This window comes from Cebus imitator, unplaced genomic scaffold (genome assembly GCF_001604975.1).
Source record: "Cebus imitator isolate Cc_AM_T3 unplaced genomic scaffold, Cebus_imitator-1.0 Scaffold95, whole genome shotgun sequence".
NCBI lineage: Eukaryota > Metazoa > Chordata > Mammalia > Primates > Cebidae > Cebus > Cebus imitator.
This window is the reverse complement of record NW_016107410.1, coordinates 4,369,883-4,391,912: the sequence shown is the minus strand read 5'-3', so window position 1 is coordinate 4,391,912 and position 22,030 is coordinate 4,369,883. Positions and strand designations below refer to the sequence as shown.

General features: G+C 36.6%; 1 protein-coding gene across 1 annotated transcript in view; it reads left to right on the top strand.

The window, feature by feature from the left end:
* The window catches only part of NCKAP5 (NCK associated protein 5), a 977,727-nt gene that overhangs the window by 344,664 nt on the left and 611,033 nt on the right, over positions 1 to 22,030 (top strand). The window contains exon 3 of the mRNA XM_037741167.1: positions 7,596 to 7,669. Coding sequence (XP_037597095.1) covers positions 7,596 to 7,669 — 74 coding nt within the window. The remainder of the gene's footprint in view (positions 1 to 7,595; positions 7,670 to 22,030) is intronic.

Genomic DNA, 22,030 nt, shown 5'->3' with positions numbered 1-22,030 from the left:
ACCAATAGAATAAAATTATGAGTAGACAGTAATTTAGAAAACTGCTATGATTAAATATATATTTGGTCTCTGCTTCCAGTTCCTGGCACAGAACTCCTAAAACCCTTGTAGATAGGATACTAGGATAATCTTTTATTCTAGTATTTGGTCTTTGACTCCTGGTTTCTGGCACAGTGGTCCTAAAACCTTTCTTATTTCCTGAGTGATAACACCTGGCACAGAATTCTTAAATACCTTAGAATTTTCTGGGTGATAGGAGCGTCTTTTGTTCTAATTAGAAGACTCTTTGTGGACTCCTGGAGAGCCTCAGGGTGGGGGCTGGTTTCCAGGGGAACCAACCACGTGATTAAAGTGTTGGAACTTTCAGCCCTACCCACCAAGCTCTGGGTTAGTTGACCACCAATGGCCAATGATGTAATCAGTCGTTCCTACATAATGCATCCTCCATAAAACCCAACAGGACTGGGCTCAAGGGGTTTCCAGATAGCTGAACTCATGGAAGTTCCTGGAGGGCAGTGTGCCAGGAGAGAGCATGGAAGTTCTGCACCCTTTCTCCCATGCTGCTTCCTATGCAGCTCTTCTACCTAGCTGCTTATCTGTATCATTTGTAGTATCACTTACAATAAATGGGTAAACCTAAGTAATATGCTTTCTTGAATTCTGTAAACTGCTGTAGCAAATTATCAAGCTTGAGGAGGCAATGGTGGGAGCCCTGATTTGTAGCTGGTCAGTGAGAATTACAGGTGGCAGCCAACTATGGTACTTGTGATTGGTGTCTGAAGCCAGGGGCAGTCTTGTGGGACTGACCTTGAGGGATCTGATGCTATCTCCAGGTAGATGGTGTCAGAATTGAGTTGAATTATATATGACACCTACTTGGTGTCTGCTGGAGAATTGTTTGATTGATGTATAAGGAAAAATCCAGATTCATATGATGTCAGAAGCATTACATTGAGTGGTGTGTGAGAGAAGGAAAACGAAGTGAAAACACTGTTTCTGCTATCTTGTCGTGACTGCCTAATGTCTCTATGATAATCAAAACCTTTTCAAGTAAAAGTTTTGGAAGACTAAGACCATTTGTAGCCTAATATCAGATTCTCTCATGAGCCTGGTTACAACCAGACAGTTAATTCACTCTTTCATTTACTCAACACACCTTTGAGTGCTTGTGATATTCCAAGTGCTATGGTAGGTGTCGGAGGATACAAAAATGAAGGATGACATACATTGAAGGGTGTGGGGCACATCTAAACAGGACCTGGTTGGGAAATAGCCAGACCTACAGGATTGGCCCTCAAGAGCATGACCGAGCAGCACGGGCCATGCTGGGCCTTAGAGTGATGCAGTACGGGAGATAATTTCAGAGAATACCAGGGAGGGAGAATATGATATTAAAATGTGAAGTGCTGCAGGCACTGGTTATAAGGACCAAGGAAAATCCTGGGGTTCCACCTTGCGGAGGCCATCAGTGGCTCTAATGGGAAAGCTCCACTAAAACATCTGCCCTAGAAGCAAGGTTGCAGCTGTTTGAAGAGGGACTGGGAAAGAGGAATTCGAGATGGCTCATGCGAAGATGGCGGCAGGAGGATGGGTCTGTTCAAGCTGGGACTCCTAAATTGATTTGCTTGTGGTGTGTAACATTTTTAAAAGCCTCCTTGGAAGAATTTATGTTGGTACAGATGCCAGTTAATTATGAGACACCTTTCTATTTATTACCCTGTCTGTATAATTCCCAAAGTGGGTATTTTATTTGAGTTTTTACATTCACCATGCATATACACCTTTTTATTAAGAGAAGAACTGATGTCCCCTTAACAATTACTTTGTTGTGGTGGTTAGTCATTTCCTAATTGCAGATAGTTCTGCTGATTTGAACAGCTGGCCGCCTTGCTGGTGCTGCTTTGCCTAAAGGTGAATTGGGGATTCTATGTTACTAGTCACAAAATTGCTGGCAGGATTTCACAAGCTCTGCCATAAGTTATGCTGATTATAATATGAAGATTATTTGGAGGGATTTTTGGATCTCTTCAAGCTTTGATATACAATTTTATTTTAAACTCCACTTAAGATGAATGGTACTTAAGATTCTCACATCATTAGAATGCATTTATAATGGGCCTCCCTCAGAACTGACCTATTTCAGACAATAGGAGATTCACATTAAATGGGCTTATGCTACAAAGACATGCAATGTTCAGTATATCTATAAACCTCTAATCACTTTAAATGTTTCATACTAATTGCCCTGAAACATGTGCATTAAAAGAAGTGAAAGGCAAACTTCCTGAAATCTATCTCTAAAATGATTCTGATTTGCATAAGTTTTAGCCAAGGAACAGATGTCTTTTTAATGCTGTACCTTTGTAAAATTTTTAAAACATAAAATATGACTTGCTGTAACTTGGTGCCCCCGACCTACAGCCCCCTTAATCCTAACTTTGGTGAAATGCTTTTATCAGAACACTAACGAGGGCAAGTGGAAAGGGGGTTCATTGTTTCAAACACAAGCTTAGCTTTAGAATAATATAAAGGAAATGGTTTCACTGTGGTATTTTAGATCAAGCTTTCTAAAATTTCATTATAACCAAATCTTCATGGACATTATTTTCTGGGACTGTATTTTTCTATATAATAGCCATTACTCTAAATTTTTATAGTGAGCATATAGTTTTTTAAAACTAAAGACAAAGAAAGAATACGCAGAAGAAAATTAAATTAATCCATAATATTACCATTTACTATAGGATATTACTTTTAATCTTTCTTATATATTTTCTAAATTGTGATAAGAGAGATTATGCAGTTTTTTTATCCTACTTTCATTTAACATTACACGGTTTTCTAGTTTATTATATATTCTTTGCAAAGTTTTTTAAAAATTATATTTATTTGAATGAAAAGAGCATACTTAATAAAATAATTATTTAATAAATAAAATAATTATTGAATAAAATAATTATTTTAATTATTTCTATATTTTAGGAAACTAAGACATACCCAGTTTTTTCATATTGTCACAAACAATACTTTGATGAATATCATTTCTTTTAATCTGATTATTTACTCAGGCTTATTGTTTCTAGATCAAAAGGGCAGGGATGTCTTAAAATCACAACACGTATCTGTTGCCAAATTACTTTCCCAATTGTGCATGCATAGGCAAAACACACGCTTATACTTAAGCCTTTTTATTATCAAGTCAAGAATAGAACAATAATTTCTGCTTCTATATTCAAAGAGATTTATGCACCCTTCTAGTAATATTTCCCTCTTTCTTTCCCTCTTGTCCTCCCTCTGCCCATCACAAAAAGAGATGATGTATATTCTAATTTTTCTTTCTTAGATTTTTTGTTCATTTTATTTTATAATCTTTTTACTTTTTTAGGCATCTGTTTGGCTGAATTAACCTCTTTTGAAGTCTCTTTTTATATTGTGACTTCCATATTTTTTATTCATTGCTCATGTACATAGGTATTGTATATGTGCATATATACATATACATGCATATGTACATATATTTTCCTGGCACATGGACACCTTTCATTTATACACATACGTATCTTTAAGTTTTTAATGAAAAGATGTAGGTCCTGTATTTTATGAATTCATGAATGCCTGAAAATGTCTTTCTGTTGCTTTGTTACATAGGCGCTACTTAATTGGGAATAATATTTTATGAATTGTCTATAAACTAATTTCAATGGGCGTTTGGGATAGCTGGAAACTATGGAGCTAATGTGATTTTGCCCCTTCTGGGTTATAAGCATTCAAACAGGTCCCTGTTTTGTTTTTCACTACTTTTATTCAATTTAATTCAAATTATTTTTATTCACTATTTTATTCTTGTGCCATTAGACATGTGTATTGTCTTCCAGTAACTCTACCTGGAAAGTGATGAGTCCTTTTGTTGTGCAAAAGTCATGTCCTTTTTCTTTTCTATGCTGAAATATATCTTCATCCTTTTGTTTGTTGCTTGCATTCCAAATATTATGGAGTACTCAAATGCTATCATTGTTTGTCAAGCCGATATTTTCTGGCCTTTTTAATCGATCATGTCTCCATTCATTCTCATTCTTACTCTTTATTTCTTAATTTAGTTACAGATTAAGTTTATCTTCCTCAGGACTATATGTGTATTTTCATTGTCAGTTCTACTATTGTATCTAAGGTGGGTTTTGTAATTCTAAGAAAATCAGTAGAATAGGATGTTCATCAACTTAGTAACTATAGTTTAATAATGTCTTTGTGCTTTCATATCTTTATGTAAATAATTTTGAGACTCACACCCGTTTTTCTGATTAAGGATCATGTTCTCTGTCTTGTCCTACAGTACTTGTTCATGGGTTCCATGTTGCATTTTTTCAGTTTACTCTGAAGAAATCTATCTGGACTTTTTCTTTCTGCCTTGCTGGGGTACTGGAGTCTCTGTACAGTAACCTCCTGTATGTACCTGCTCCCAAAGCTGCTCTAGCCAGTGTGCCTGTTGCATTTTACTTACGGCGACCGTAGTTCCTCTTAAATACTGCCAGCCCCTCTGCTACCACTCTCCATTTTTTTCTTGGAGTTAATCTCCACAGGGATCCACAAAATTCCCCCTGGGAGTAATCCTGTTTTATAATCCTGTGATAGTGTTTTCACATGAGGTAACTAACTTTTCCAGTTCAGGGTCTAGAAACTATACAGGTATGAAGGAACCTCCTATGTTCTTTCAGGTTGAGCTAAAACAATTTCACTTAACAAAAAATGCATGTAAGAGTCATGTCTTTTTTTTCCAATACATTTGTGTTAGCCTTATATTGAGGTAATATCTAAATAATTAAGTAAAATGTATTGAATGTTGGAAGTAAGAATGCCATAGAGAAAAAATAAAGTAGAAAAGAGGGATGAAGAATACATAATCTTAGCTTCCCATTGTTAAGTGGTTTAAGATTTGTCATCATAGTTATTTATATGGAAAATAGGGTAAAGCTAGTTTCATGGAAGCAGCTAGTATTTTTACTTGAAATAGCTTTTAAATCACAAGTCAGTGACAACGACATTCAACGATTAGAGGTCAGTATTATCAATCTCTGCCTAACTGCCTATTCTAATATTTAGTATGTATAACCTAAGAACTATACACTTAAAAATCTTGAAATTTGGCAATAGAAAAGGAAATGAATAATGTCTTCACCTTGTAAAGTGATCTTCCTTTTGAAAGAGGCATAGAATGCTCTGAAAAAGGCCATGCTTACTATCTTGGCAGCCATGATGGTATGTACGTACTTAAATTTCTTGTTTAACACAACACCTCCATAAATGAAGCATTATTTATCCCTCTGACAAAGATGAAGAAACTACGCCTTAGAGAGATTCAATAATATGACCAGGAAAACATAGCTAGTAAGTATCGAAACCAGGATTTGAACCTAAGTCTCTTTGATACTAAAGTCATATTTGTCATCATTACACCTTTCAGCTTCAATCTCTGACCTGAGATAATCAGAATGAACAAAATGGCAAATCCATTGGTTTTTATTCAAACTGCTTTCTAAGGCTTGCACATGATTTGGTCCTGCCTATCTCTCTAGCTTCATTTTAGACCCAGTATCCCTGAGTCCCTGTTCCTAGCACCCACTGGCTTCCTTCTGTTCCCCCAACAGCACATTTTGGGGCCTTTGCGTATAGTATTTTCTCTGCCTGCAGTGTCTTGCTCCCTTTTCTCTATATGGTTTCCTTCTCCTCTTCCAAGTCTTAGAGCGAATATCACTTGCTTAGAGTCCTCTTCCGGAGACTTCACTCAACATAGCTGCTCCTTTCAAAGCCTTTCCTATCACCTGTTTATTTCCTTCATAGCATGTAACCCATGTGAAACCAATCTGTTCATTTATTTAGTATGCCCCCTTTGATAGACTGTAAACTCCTTGAGGGCAGTGGCTTTCCCTCTCTTGGTTATTGCCATATCTGCAGCACTTAGAATCGTTCTTGGCATATAACAGATGTTTAAAAATAGTTGTTAAATGAAGATAAAATGAATAACTTTAACATCTGTACATTTATTTCTACTTGGGAAAATTGTATTTAATTTTTTCTTTTTTTGGCTGAACATGTTTGAGAATTCATGTGTTTGATAGTGTCAAGTGTTCTAAATCATGGTTTAGCCTTAATCAGGACAATTAAAAGCATAACCACATATGTTGCAGCTTTCTGCAGTAGCGGAGATTTCTGTTTTGTTTTTAACATTCCCAGTTGTCTTGTTTAAATAACTCACTTCAGTAGTCACCTGAAAATAAATGTTTATTCAATAAGCATAAAACTTCTTAGCTAATTATCTATAACAGATTTACAGTATCTTAGAATCAAAACAGTTTTTTTAGCTAGACAAGGACTTAGTATACCCTCTACTCTAATGAACATTTTGGAAAGATAAAAAGGCTTTTCAAGGCCACATGGCTAGATCCAGGATCAAAAGAAACTCAAGACTGGGCCCTTTCCATTATATAGGATCAACTCATATCTTTCTCCTAGCCCCTCACCTTCTAGTGAATATTCCTATAAGAGAAATACATTATGTATAGTATTTAATAAGAAACCAAAATTTCTGAAAGAAAAATATCACTGCCAGTCAAAGATCCCAGTTTATTTCAAATCTATGGAAATGGAACAGAAGCTTTCACAGGTGCCTTAACATTGAAATCATTGCATACTGTTTCATCAAAGGCAGCTATAATGTAGAAGCAGAGGTCTGCAGGCTAGATATCTAAACAGAAAGGGGGGAAAAAACCAGATTCAGAGCAAAACAATACAAAAGAGTTTGTGTGTTGTATTTGCTCCAGGTTAGCAATTGAACACCATTGCATATGAGCCCCCTATGCAGAAATCATAAGTTAAATCCATTGTGATAACCCATGGATTTTTTTGCTTACTTTCATGTGACACATGAATTCTTTATTTTTTCAGATATGTTCATGAAAATAGTTTGATTTAGAGAAATAAATTTACATGTACATTTATATAGAGCAGAATACACCGTACCTTTCATGTCTTTTTAGAAGCTAAAGATTTATGTTTAAGAATAAAAAAACACAACTATGCTGTTTTGTGTATATATGGAGTTGAAGAAAAGTGGACATGCCCATTAGTGTATACAAGGGCTCAATGAATATGAGGATATGTTAGATTTATATAAAACATTATGTATAGTTTTAAAACATTAGTTTTTGCTGGAATGGACTGTCATAAGGCCAGTAAAATCAAGAACTGTTTTGTTTATTTTATTTTTTTATGATTGGCAGCAACATTTACATGCAGTAGAACACAGACCCCAGTTTAGGTGACTATGAAGTTCAGGCCTTTTTGTCTGTGAATAAGAGGATTATAATGCTGAATCAGCATAACTCCAGTTCTCTTCTGTGATTTGTTTGCAAAACTATCATAGAATATGAGAAAAATATTATTTACATATGATTGTAAGTCATAGAAGCAGAGAATCCTAAAACCAGAAGGGAACTAGGGACTATCTTGTCAAAAATACTCCTTGTAGAGATAAGGACAGAGCCTTAGGATGATGGGGACTGTTGTCGTGAGGTTTCATCTGTCTTTGTCTGCTCGTGCAGGAATACATGGACTCCAATAAATACATTGAGCATCTGCTGACTCAGCTTGAGGAGCAACACAGGAGTCTCTGGAGGTGAGTTCAACTAATGGTCTTATTTGTTTGCTCAGGTAACATCCTCTGTAGCTTTGCTGATCTGAAATATTTCAGGCAGACTACAGGGTATATACTAAGTCCATGTCTAGCTAAAAATTGTTAGATTCTGAGACACTATTGTCTTGGAATAGCACAGTTGTAATGTATAAGCTAGAGCCCAAATTCTTTGATCCTTTCTTGCTTCAAGATATATTTGTTTTTCTCTAGTTAAAAAGTAAAACATTGCTGCTTAAAAGTCCTACTTCTCTTCATATTAAAGGGGAATATTTTAATAATGCCATTGAACAGTTATCCAATATTTAGTTTTTATTCTACATGGAGGGTTCTGACACTAGGTAAGGAAAGTGTCTGCGAATATTTCTGCATGTATATTGGAAATGGTAGGTTAATATCACAGAAGTCATATTCCCAAGTTATTCATTCCTTGGGGACTCTTAGGAATTGAGAGTAGCAAAGATGGTTGTAATATTATTATTTAGCTTTTTGGGGACATGTTGTTATGTTTTTTATAGGTGCTACTATAGAACTTGAATTACTTTTTCGAAGCTCCTGCAGCTCTTACTTTTTAAAATAAATACGCTGGTGCTTAATTGCATGATGCCTCACATTGTACCAAAATTGTTTCATTAAGTACATTGGTCTCACCAACCGTCAATAAGCTCCTAAAGTCTTTCCATCTATCTTTGTTCAACTCACCAACCCTCAGCAAGCCCCTAAAGGCTTTTCTTTCTCCCCCTCCTCTTCCCCTTTCCCTTTTCTTTCCCTATTTTTTTTTTTTTTCTGAGACAGAGTTTCACTCTAAAAGCTTTTTTTTTTTTTTTTTTTTTTTTTTTTTTTTTTTTTTCTGAGACAGAATTACACTCTTGTTGCCCAGGCTGGAGTGCAATGACACGATCTTGACTCACCACAACCTACTCCTCCCGGGTTCAAGTGATTCTCCTGCCTTAGCCTCCCATATAGCTAGGATTACAGGTGCCTGCCACCATGCCTGACTAATTTTTTTGTATTTTTGGTGGAGATGAGGTATCACCATGTTTGCCAGGCTGGTCTAGAACTCCTGACCTCAGGTAATCCGCCTGCCTCACCCTCCCAAAGTCCTAAGATTACATGTGGGAGCCACTGCGTCTGGCCCCATTATTTCCTTTTATCTCCTTGCAGCATGGGGGAGAGTGCTCTCTCTGTACACAGAGATGGCAGGTAAATATTTACTAACGCTCTTGTTGCCTTGCTAGACCTCATCCAAATCCATCACCACAGGGTTCTTTACCAGGCTGGGTTGCCTCTTCTTGTTGTACCAATGTAAAAATTCTAATAGCTTTGAAATTTCTCTTCTTTCAGGAGTTCTAGATCTTGGGTAAAGTGCTATATATTTTAATTTATGTTATTATATTCATATTTCTACTGGAGGACAGACCTCTGATGATAGTAATAGAAAATATTCTATTTCTATACATCAAAAAACTGCTGGTAGGATATAATAAAAGTTCAATGAAGTCTGCTTGACATTAATGGACAACCAGTTAATTTTATGTAATCGATGCAATATTTGCTAGATTTGTTTCTGAGAACTATAAACTGGCTCTGATAGTTTTCTCTTATGAACCAATATATTAATAAAATCAACAATAATATATGTATGGTTGTATCCTTTTCATTATATCTTCCATAGATCTCTTGGAAAGTATATTTTTAAAACTGTATAACTGATATAATGTTTAATTTCAACTATTTCTATAGAATATTTTATTTTTCCCACCTTCCAAAAGAAAAATTCACAAAAAATAATGAATACCATCTGGTGAAAGAAATTTAGAGTTTAATTTTTTTAGTAAGTGTATCTTACATGCATTATTTTAGATGAATATGATTTCATGAGCTCTTTGAACCAAAACAGCCTTGCATGGAAAGGGCTATTTTGCATAGTTTCTTGAGGTAGCTAATGAAAACCTAGGTCTTCTCAGATATGATTAAATTAAAATTCCATTTCAGGCATGAAGTTAACATAAAGTTAGATCTTAGAATTTGTGTACAGTTACTTTCATTTTACTTCAGAAATGAAATTATTACTGCTGAGGAAGCAAAGCCTTATATATAGTGTCAGAGGATCTAATAAAAATGCTCCATTTACATAACAATAGAAGGCAGTAATGACACTTGGGATAGTCAGAATAATTCCAGTGAGAAGATGGAAATGGGTGGTATTGAAAGAATGAACCCCAATAATAGCAGATTTATATACTATTTATTGAATCATGAAATTACTTTTTATTATATTTTTACATACAGATCCTGACTTCACTGACTTAAAGTGACAGGCTTTATGATGGTTATTACAATATCATAACAACAACTGTAGCCAAATTGTTTTTAGAAAAGAATATGTGAATGACAGTGAACAGTGTAGGAAATCCTTTCTGGTTATGATTAAATTTCTAAATGCTTATTCATAAGTTAGAATAGAATCTATGATATACAGAGGATCATGGGAATCGCATGTCATGTACGCAAGCACAACCAGATTGCCTGAAGTTAAACAAATGCTCCCATAAATCAGTATAAGCTCATTCTCTGATTTTATATGCCTTTGATTTGTGGCTGCTACAATTATCATGGAATCGGCAATTTGTCATTGTTGCTAATGTTAACTGATGGCCTTCCATTTCTACTTGAGCTAACTTATAACTTAGAGACAAGTTCTGAATATCTAGATCTTCCAATAATAATTGTGGTCAGGATTAATTTATGGCTACCACCTGTGAGGACTGATCAAAAGCATGGTTGAAACAAGGCATACTCTTGTTGCCACTTGGTGAATGACAAGAGTTAGATAAATAATATAAGATTAGGCGCAAAGATTAAAAAGTTTCCATTTCTTTATGGAGGGGTTTGCTAGTCTTTAGCTGACTTAAGTTGGTTCTTATAGTATAACTATCTGCTGCAACACAAAAATATATTGCAATAATACTCTTGAGATAACTGGTTATTTTGGGGTCCTGTTTAATATTCTACTGAAATAGACCTATAATCTATCTCTGGGTTTTCAAGTTGCAAAGGAATTTGTGGAGTTCATAAATAACTGTCTAGCAATGAGTAGTCCTTTAGCTCAATTGTCTTTTTGATAGCAACAAATCCTTTCTAAAGAGGAAAACTGAAAATTCATCTAAAGAAGAGAATGGGGTCAAATCTAGAACCTAATCTGAGACTTAAGTATAAGTCAGGATGGGTTTAATCTGTTTTGTATCTCCCTGCTTGACTTAAAACACACACACACACACACACAGTGACAATCTGTATACTAGTTCAGGTTGAAATGCAACCATAATTTCCTGTACCTTTATTTGTTCTAATGTGAAAAGTTAGTTTTAGGAGAAAAAGAATTTTTTTTACATCATTTGTTACTATCTCTGATTTAGCTAAATATATTTGTGACTGACAAGAAACATAAGTAAAAGGCGCTGAAAATGTCTCTGCTAATATGTGATGAAAAATCTTTATCCATTTGCAGCCTCATATTAAGTGTTTAGAATAAACAGTTGGAAAATACAAATTGAATTCATGAATGCTTATGAAATTACTTTCAAGCCACAAATGTAAAATTATGTATAAAAAAGTGAGAGCAGCATAATACTATACAATGGGAAGAACACTGGACTGGAGGTTTTGGGGACTTGAACTCTGTCTGGCCTGCATAAACTGGCTGCAGGGTAACATCTCTGAAATGAAGTTTTCTTATCTATGAAAAGAAGGTATTCATATAGCTAGTATTTAAGATTACTGAGCACTGATATTATGAAACAGTGTCTAGAATATTATCTTGCATTTATAAAATATGTTATTTTTGATAACATCAAAATATACTCTCATATTAAATATTATACAACGATACAGCTACATAATATGTATATCATAGAAAGCTTTAAAGAAGGTATGAGTAGAAATGACTAATGTAACAATCTAACAACTTGCCAGTAGTTCAACTAGATGATGTAAAAGTAGTCATTTCAGATATTCTTTCTTTTTGTTTTAATGGGAGACTAGAGTTTTACTGCTACCCAAATCAGTCTCTCCAAAGATTCAGAGGCCAGGGTTTTTAAAAGATAGTTTGGTGGGCGGCAGAGAATGGGGTGGTTAGAGAATGGGGAGTGCTGATTGGTTGTGTCCAGATGAAATCATAGGGAGTCCAAGCTGTCCTCTTGTGCTGAGTCGGTTCCTGGGTTGCGGGGGCTGCAAGACCTAATGAGCCAGTTCACAGCTCTGGGTGGTGCCAGGTGATCCATCAGGATGCAGGTCTGAAAACTACCTCAAATGCCAGTCTTTAGTTTTACCATAATGATGTTATCCATAGGAGCAACTGGAGAGGTTAGGAATCTCACGGCCTCTGGCTGCATGACTCCTGAGCCACAATTTCTAATCTTGTGGCCAATTTGTTAGTTTTACAAAGGCAGTTGGTTTGATCCCCAGGCAAAGAGGGATTTGTTTCAGGAAAGAACTGTTATCATCTTTGTTTTATTTCAAATGTTCATAAGTTCAATTGGTGACAGTGTTATCAAAAGCCTGTAAGTTAATGAAGAATGAGCAAGTAGGTCTGCATGGTCAAAATCAAATGACAAAATCTACTGAATGCAGAGTGCCAGCTACCAACCACAGATTCCAGATCTGAATCTCATTTAAACAAGCTGTATCTGCACAAGGGTTTCTCATCCAAACCACTGTCAACATTTGGGGCCAGGGATTTCTTCATCATAGGGGAGGATATTTAGGATAATCCCTGGCTTTTACACCACTTGCCAGTAGTATCTCTTGGGTGTGGCAACCAAACATGTCTCCAGGCATATTCCAAGGGTCCCTAACGGACAAAATCATCCGCTCTGCCACTTGAACAACAGTGATCTAAATAATCTATGCAAGCATTTTCCTGAGTATATTCTAAGAAACACCAATACCCTGTGTCACTATGTCATAGATATTTTAAGAAAAATGAAGGTACTCCATGGTCAAATAAATTTTAAAAATTTTAGAGAAAACCAAGTTATAAATATTTCGTGTTAATTGTAGAACTTCTCAGAGCCATTAATCCTGCTAACATGTGCTATGTATGTGAAAATATTGGATATAACATATCATTTTTACTTCAAAAATAGAACTCCAAATCCTATCTTCCTTAGAGTGTCTACTCTAAGGTTGCAAGAAACATATCTAGGGAAATGGTGACCTATCTAGCTGCTATCCAAACATAGAATATGTATGGCGTGTACCACCTGCTTCCCTGGTACTGGGCTGGGTGACTTAAGGGCATTGAGCAGTATGAGGAATCTGAGTTGTTGGTAAAAGGGGAAAGTCAACCTGTAGAAACCCCAATCCCAAGTTCCTCACTAATTTTCTGAGGGAAAGACCAAGTCTCAGTACCAGCTTCATAGAATCTAAACTACTGATTACAAACTGTTTGCCCAAGTAAAGCACTAAACTCCCGCTTCCCAAGACTGGGGAAATGACGGTCTCCTACATCACCAGGGGGCATAAAAGACTTAATTTTAAAGCATATATGGGTCCCTGATTAGAAGAAGATTCTCGAAGGCTCATCCCTTCTAGCAAAAAAGATGATAACTTTTACATATTCAAAATTTTTAAAATGGAATTTTACCTTTCTTTTCTGGCTTCCATGTGATTCTTAGTCTAAGAAAAGAAATAGGAAAAAAATGAGTAAAAACTTTGCTTTCATTCTCCTTATGATTCAAATATTTCTTAACTAAGTAAAGTGAACATTGAAATAAAATGACCAATGCTCAAAATACTCATTCTTGTTCTCCATAATTTTGATATATCTCTACATTTGCAGCTAGAGGTTAATGGCCTTGGTGCCTCTAAAGTTCACTCCAGCTCTAAATTGAGAGACAAATTGCTTGCTGGGAGGCCACATGCCATTATTCTGTCATTGAGAAAGGAGTATTCTTTGCTAAAATGTTACCTAAAATTATCTTGTAGTTTTAAAATACACGTAAGAAGCAAAAGCAGATATGCCCTGAACAGTCAGGCCCAGAGCCTCTTGAAGATGTACCTCCTGTTTATCCTGGATCTTAGAATCCTATCATCCAGGCATCTTAAGAATTAGCGTGCTTCCATCCTTGTGGGGTTAATTTATGTAGACTAAGGAGATGCCAAGTATTAAACAGGTTGCCTTCACTGTAATCATAGACCTCCACTGGGAGCTCTTAATTGGCAACAAGTAAAATTGCTCTGCATGAATTCTTAATGGTGGACACTGAATAAAATAAGAATTATGATTTGTTTTTTAAATCCCTCAAGAGAAAAAGAGGCTGTCTCTTGGGGAGAGAATGTGTAGCAAACAAAGAGAGAGCTCAGTGCGCTGTAATAGTAATAAAAGCTCTGAAAGCAAAACATCACGCTATGCCTAACTCAATAACAGCACATGGTTTCCTGTTCTGCATCCCTGACTCACCCTGCTGAGGTCAAAGGAGACCAGGGCTAGTGAGTCTAACATTATCTTCCCCTGTTCTCAACCCTTGGAATGAATTTCTAAATCATAGCTGTATTCTCAGCCAACTGCAGGTCCCTGAGCCACCCTGGAAACCCATCAATGTCACTCCCCAATTATGCACCAGGAGTTGTTTCAGAGATGCAGATAGTCCCAGACCCTGCCAAGATAAGAGTCTGGCCTCTCAGCTATGCCTGCTGCCCAGCACAAGGGAGATGAAGCCAGGGCTCTGGAAATTGGGTATTGCTACACGCTTTAATGGTTATATCATTTGGGAGCAGAGGTAGGGAAAGCTATGGCATAAGCTATCTACCAAAGAATACTTATTATAGACTGCTGGTCTTACTTTAGAGAAAAATGAGTGTTCAGGCTTCTTCTCATAGCCATGAAGCCCCTGATGAAAAAACATCACTGTCTTCCAACAACCTTTTTCGAGTAGCAACAGGGTTTCGTCGAACTAAATCCAGAAAGACATCTAGTTTGACTAAACCATATCACCCAGAAGATCTGACCTTGCATCTTAGGATCAATCCTCATTACAGTTTACTTAGGTGACCTGTATGTGATATGCGTGTATCTAATTAGGGGGTGCCTAGAATTTGAATCCAGGTTTTCTGGGGCATGGAAACACAAAAATGGTCAAGGTAAAACTCTACACTCACTTTATATTTGTGATTTCCTGATTCTTATCACATCTGCCCACTGTTCTTTAATCCATCATGAAATATATATTTAGGTCCTAACCTTGGGAGTTCAGCCCTTCCTCTTCACTCTGAACATTTCACATTTATCAAGATTATTCCACTGGAGCTTTGAGGGATGAAGGGGTTCTATAAAATACATTTCGAACGCTCTGTTCTTCAAAAGTTCAAAGACGACTTCCCAGAGGAGGTGGCATTTTGAACCAAGGCTTGAGTAGGAGCAGAATCGGCGTGAGGCTGACAAAGAGTCAGTAATGGAATACACTGAATTTGAATTGTCTTTGAGACTTTATGCTCCAACAGTACAGAGGATGATGAGAAATTCAGGACTACAACTCTTTATAGTTAATAAATAAACCACTGTATAGATGGAGTCATTATTAACCAACAAAGATATAAAATTGATACCTAATGTAAGTAGGGAAATATCCCTACTTTAAAGATAGATTTATTGCCACCGCAAGAAGCTTGGATTTGAATAATATTGTACAAGTAGGGCCATGCATGATTTAAAAACTCCACTTCTAGTTTAAACAGGTTTACATTCTTCAAGAAACACTCCAAAAGTACCAAAAAATATTCCAACATCAATATGATTTGGGGGTCACCCAGAGAAATTTACCACTATTTAATCTAAAGACACTTAGCTTAAAAGATGCTTTCGTTATTTTTAGATCCATGCTTATCTTAATATGACAGCCAGGAACCTACTGTGATTTATTTATCTGAAATTAAAATAAAGGGCCTCAAGCAAATGGCATTTTTAGATTTATTTGGGGTAATAAAGATCACAAATATTTCCTACTAAGTTGAAAGAAGTAAAACTCCAGCAGGCAACACTATAAATGACCCCCTTGACATAAATGCATGTATTAAGGCTGAAGTGCATTCACAGTAAGAAGTGACAAAATGCCTTTTTTTTTTTTTAATCTGGAAGGAGAAATGAAATAGGTAATTTACCGTGACCTTCTATATAATTTTAATTTTAATGGAAAAATTCACTAACTTGTTAGGGCATGAGCATACTTATGATTTGTTTTTTTAAAAAGGAATTGTTAGGATATAACTCTGTATCTCTCCCCAGTTGGGTAACTCTGGATTAAAAAATAATTCATTTGTTTGCTTACTACCTCTTCCCTCTAACCCTATCCCATTCTTCTTAATTTCTCGATATTCAGAAGCCTGAGAGGAGGTTCCAGTACCCTACCTCCACTCCCCGACTCTGAAGAGGGGTGTTTGGACCTCTCCAAAAAAAAAAAAAAATACAAAATGCATTTTTTCCTTCAAGGTTTTAACTATGGTACACTTTATAATTTTGTATTATAAATCAGACCTCATAAATAATCCAAAGAGCTAAGGATGGCAAGGTTCCCTGAATCAAAGAATCAGGAATATGTCAATGAAAATGAAAAGTAATTGGTAGAGCCATGTTCTAAGCTATCTCAGGGAGAAGAACATGCCTGGGAATGCAAACGTCTTTTGGAGGGTGAGTTGACGTTTGCCTTCTATGGCTGGCTCCATGCCAGGGGAAGCCTTTGGAAGTTGCCTTATGGGGACCTGGTTTACTTGCTGTCTGGGCTTTACCTTCTCTTGAATGCTCCGTGATTAAATGTCATAGAAGTATTTTTTGGTGGCAATTATTCTAGATGTTTACCAGGTGTAAAAGCCTGAAATAGAAAGTTAAAGGCACTGCAGCTGTCAGTGCTGTGCTACCACATTAATCACATTTTACTAATAGGGGAGATCTGCCACCTGGACCCTGGGTTGCTCTGGCTCCAGCCCTCTGCTCTCCTTTCCTCCCATCCCATGTCCTGTTGACAAGGACAATGCTGCCTCTGCAGTGCTTCAGTAAAATACCTCAAAGGTGTAACAGAGATTACAAGGTGGTCTCACCAAAAAGACAGTTGGGACATATCAAAATTTTTAAAAACTAAATGCGCTGCTGTAACTAACTCCATCCTTCAGAGACTGTTTTTACCTGCAAGAGCCTCTGAATCAGTTCCCACCAAGCTGCTCTCAATCACACTTACTTGTTTTCCTAATTGTCTCATAAGGGCATGTTTTGTATGCTTCCCATCTTTGGCCTGTAAGACGGAATCTTCTCAGTCCTATTATCTCTCATCATGCTTAGCATAAAACATGAAATTTCAAACATCAAGTTTCGCTCATCTTGAAAGCATAGAGACAAAAATTGGGGATGTGTTTTGTATATCTTTGTTCCTAAGTGGCTTAGCCCATTATAGATGCTCCAAACACTTTTCTGAAGACTTGACAGGGATTGTTGATGATTTAAGAGGAGAAATTGTCCAAGCATGGTGGCTCACTCCTGTAATTACAGCACTTTGGGAGACTGAGGTGGGCAGTCCGCTTGAACCCAGGAATTTAAGATGCTGTCTTTACAAAAAATAAGCTGGGAGTGGTGAGTGCTCCTGTGGTCTCAGGGACTTGGGAAGTGGAAGTAGGAGTATGGCTTGAGTCCAGGAGCTTCAGGCTGCAGTGAGCCTTGTTCCTGCTGCTATACTCCAGCCTGGGTGACAGAGCAAGACCCTGTCTCCAAAAAAAAAAAAAAAAAAAAAAAGGAGAAATTCCTGTGGGCCCATATGCTCATTAGGGATGAGAACACCTTTACTTGTAAGTACATGCAAGAAAAAAAGTCAAGCAAGTGTGGCAGAAAGTTATTTGTCTCACTGGCTTGAAAATACTAAATGAGATACACAATTTCAAGATACTGTTAGAAAGTTTAAAGATTGAAATGTTTAATTATAAAGTGTTTAACCATAAAGCGAGATGCTGTAGGGTTTGTCCTTTTTGTGATGATTTCACTGCATGTCACAGTAAAGGCTCTAACCAGTAATCAAATGTGTATTTCTATCTCATAATTTTATCCCACTGATCTACCAATTATGATTTTTGAGTTACAAACCCTTTATCAATAGAAGCAATGAAAGGATTTCTCATAATTTTGAAATAACACAATGAAGAGACTATTTTACAGTTTTAAAATTTCGTGATGAAAATCAAGCCCTAAAATATTGTGTGCGTTTTTTTCACTTGGATAAAGTAAGTTAGAGAACAATCGTTGACATGTAGATCAAGTTACTTTTACAAACATAATCAGGGCTTAACCTAAAAGGCTCGAAAGCAGTATTTACAGGAAAGGTTTTGATAATTTTGACAAGACCAACATACACTTGAATTCAGAAGAAAACTGATATGGTTTGAATTTGTGTCCCTGTCAAAGTCTCATGTGGAATTATAATCCCCAGGATTGGAGGAGGGGCCCAGTGGGAGGTGACTGGATTATGAAAGCAGATGTCCCCCTTGCTGTTCTCGAGATAGTGAGTGGGTTCTCATGAGATCTGGTGGTTGAAAAGTGTGTGACACCTCCACTTTTGCTTGCTTCCTTCTTCTCTGGCCATGTAAGATGTACCTGCTTTGCCTTCCACCATGATTGTAAGTTTCCTTAGGCCTTCCCAGTCATGCTTCCTGTACTGTCTGTGGAACTGTGAATCAATTAAACGTCTTTTCTGTGTAAATTACTCAGTCTCAAGTAGGTTTTTTTGGTCTGGGTTTTTGTTTTGGTCTGGGTTTTTGTTTTTTGGTGTTTTTTTTTTTTTTTTTTTTTTTTTTTTTTTTTTTTTTTTTTTTTTTTTTTTTTCTTTGAGATGGACTCTCATTCTTTTGCCCAGGCTGGAGTGCAGTGGCACGATCTTGGCTCACTGCAACCTCCGCCTCCTGGGTTCAAGTGATTTCTGGCTAATTTTTGTACTTTAGTAAAGACAGGGTTTCACCATGTTGGCCAGGCTGATCTTGAACTCCTGAACTCAAGTGATCTGCCTGCATTGGCCTCCCAAAGTGTTAGGATTGCACATGTGAGCCACCTCGACCAGCCTCAAGTAGTTTTTTTATGATAACACAGGAAAAGACTAATATAGGAGCTTAGGACAAATAACAGTGACCTGGGCTGCCAAACAGAGGGTGAATTTTCACAGAACTAGTGGAAAGGAAGACAATGGAAAAGAATGGCAAAAAGATGAAAAAGGGATGAACCAACACTAAAAATAAACTATAATTATTTTATTGCCTAGCTCCTTTAAATAGCTTGATAATAAGAGGAACATTTTTTTCTCTTTTTCCCTTAAAATATTTCTGTTATACACTCTAGTCCATATGGGGTTGGTATTTAATGGCACACCAGTACAGTCAGAGGCTCTATTCTAACTGTTTGGTGATTGTGTCATACCATTGCTAAGTTTTAAAAATATCATCCCTGGTTCATCTTCTGCAATGTGGAGTTTTTAAGCTCTGTCTCTGCTACTTACTCTGTGGAATTGCAAAAGTCATTTAGGCATTCTGGGCCTGAGTTTCCCATTGGTAATGAGAACGGTTTGAAAGAAATGACTTCAGCAGTTATTTCTTAAAAGTTAAAATCTATAATTATACCCATCATCTAAGTAGGGCAGTTGAAGGGTTGAATGATGAAGATAGAAGAGAAGTGATAGATACATAAAATTATCGAGAGTTGGAAGTGGCAGTTTCCCTCCTTTGATGACGGCAGACACTATTTTATGAACTTAGCCTTCATTATACTCTAACTCTTGGACTGTCTCTTGGCACCAAACCTTCCAGAGGTAATGAAACAGCATGCTGGCAGACCCAGGGCACCAGAGCAAGGTCAGAGGCTGAGACCACTTTCAAAAGATTTTCCAGGAAATTGTTCTATTGAATAATGTTTAAGTTTCCAAAAAAGCTATAAGCACAGCATGGTGCAAAAAAAAAAAAAAAAAAAGTTAATTGTACAATATTGAAAAAAAAAGAGCACCAACTCTGAGGTTATGAGGTTATGGTCTCTATTCAGGGAAATTGCATTGTCTGATGCTGTCTCTTCAATATTCTCTAGAAATTCAGACTCCCTGGCAAATTGAAAACCAAATATGTATTTACCTGATTTTATTCGGTTATATTGGCAAATTGATTTTCTTGTTTCTCCGCTTTGGAATTAGAAATATGGATGGGGTCAGTTACTGAAAGCCACTATAAAGTAGAAATTCTTTCATGTCACAACTGAGCAAAAGTTCTTAGAGTTGGACCAGATGTTCACATTTAGGATTTTGCTTTTGGGACCATTTGTCCCCAAGATGATATAATTCAAAATGAACCAAAAGTCACATCTATCAAAAAATATTTCTCCTGCTGGATGGACTGAAATTCCCAGGCTCAGAATTTTAAAAAAATTGGTTATCCAGAAGTCAGCCCTGAAATTTGCCATTACCACTTGTGGAAATTTCTAGCATCACTCTTAGCTCCTCATAGCATCTCATCAGGGGTCATTTTGTCAAACTAAGACCCATAGAAATCTGAGTCCTGCAATTCTGTAAAACCAAGCATGTTTAGAATGGGAGAAAGGAAGTTGTAACAGAAACGTTATGGTGCAAATCCAAATATTTCTGTTTGTAACCACACACATGTCCCTACCAACCTTGACCTCCTTTATTACTCATTATTTCTACACACGCACTCCTTTGTGGCCTTTCTCTCCAGTCCAAATAGACAAGCCCTAAACGTCCTTCAATTTTCCTTCCTCCCTACCTCCTCACATGCATTCAACCCACCTGGGCCTAGTCTTCCCTGATGATCTTGAGACTATTTCATATTAGTATATATAATGATGTACATCTTGTAAAAACTCTAAAAGTATTTCGTGTACCTTAGTATTGACTCAACAAATATTGTGTGTACCTCGCCTTATACTTCTGTTAAACATCAAATAATGACGAGCATGGGGTTGAACATAACAGGTGTTTAGCTAATACACATTGATTGATTTTCTTGAACAGGGAAATTAAAATTTGTCAGCAATTAGACAATTGTATTATCTGATGCTTTCTCATCAATATTGTCTAGAAATTCAGACTTCCTGGCTGCTTGAAAGCCAAGAATGTATTTACCTGGATTTATTCAATTATATTGGCTAATTGATTTTCTTGTTTCTCTGCTTTGGAAATAGAAATATGGATGGGGTCAGTTGCTGGTTAGACCATGTTAAGAGCATTTAACTTGGATGTCAGTTACAGACACTACAATCGAGAGTATCCACAAGGCTGGTGACTAAAATGGTACAAGGTTCAGAATACTGAAATAATGGTGCAAGGAATTGGAGACGTTTTGCTTGACAAATAGAAGACTAAGGGATGGATAGATCTAATAATTGTTGGGAAATGGAATGAGTTGTCTTGTGGAGAAGAAATTCAGAAATAGAAAGGGCGGTTCTAACACTTATCACCATCCCGAGGAGGTTATTCTTGAAATAGTGAGTTCTGTACCACTGCGACTGTCAAAGCAAAGTGATCATCTTTCAAATATATAGTGTGGGAAAGATTCTGCTACATTGGATAGGAAGACATCAGACACCCCTTCATATTGAATGAATCAACCTCTGCCTTTCACCCTTTGGTGCTAATGCTGCCATCAGTAGCTCCACTTACAACGTCTACTCACTGTTCTGTTACCATCCCTGTTAAAGGATTTATCTAAAGGTATTTTTTTTATGTTTTTTTTTTCTCAGTCTTTACTTCTTCAAAGGAAGCAATGTGGGTTCCTTCATTGGTCCTCATACAACTTGTTTTTCAGATTTCATTGGGTCATGGCCACCTATTAGACGTATTCTAGTTTGTCAGTTTTCCTCTTCACATGCGAGGCTCCAATATAAACATAATGTATTTTATTATGACCAGATTACAAGTCCAGTTTTAATTATACTTTGAGAGAGGCTTGTTATTCTAACTAACTTTATGATTTTTTTCCCCTAGTGGTACTAATTGTTAATAACCTTTAGGCAAAATACCTAAAATTCCAGCATTGCATCATGCATATCCAATTACTCTCTTGTGAACTCAAAGAATATAAGTCATTATTTCAGGAAAGGGCAAAGAGTGTTTTAAATTTAGAAAAGCCATTCCTTTCTTTTTTCTCCACCACTACTATACTTTCTCCACCCACTTTTTAATTGCCTTGTCCCATTTCAGATCTTTCTTTTTCCAATGTCAAGACTTTATTTGTGGCTAAGAAGTCAGAGCGGAATTAATAATAACAAGTAAATTAGATCATTCCTGACCTTTTATTAGAGGATTACTCTAGCCTTCAGAA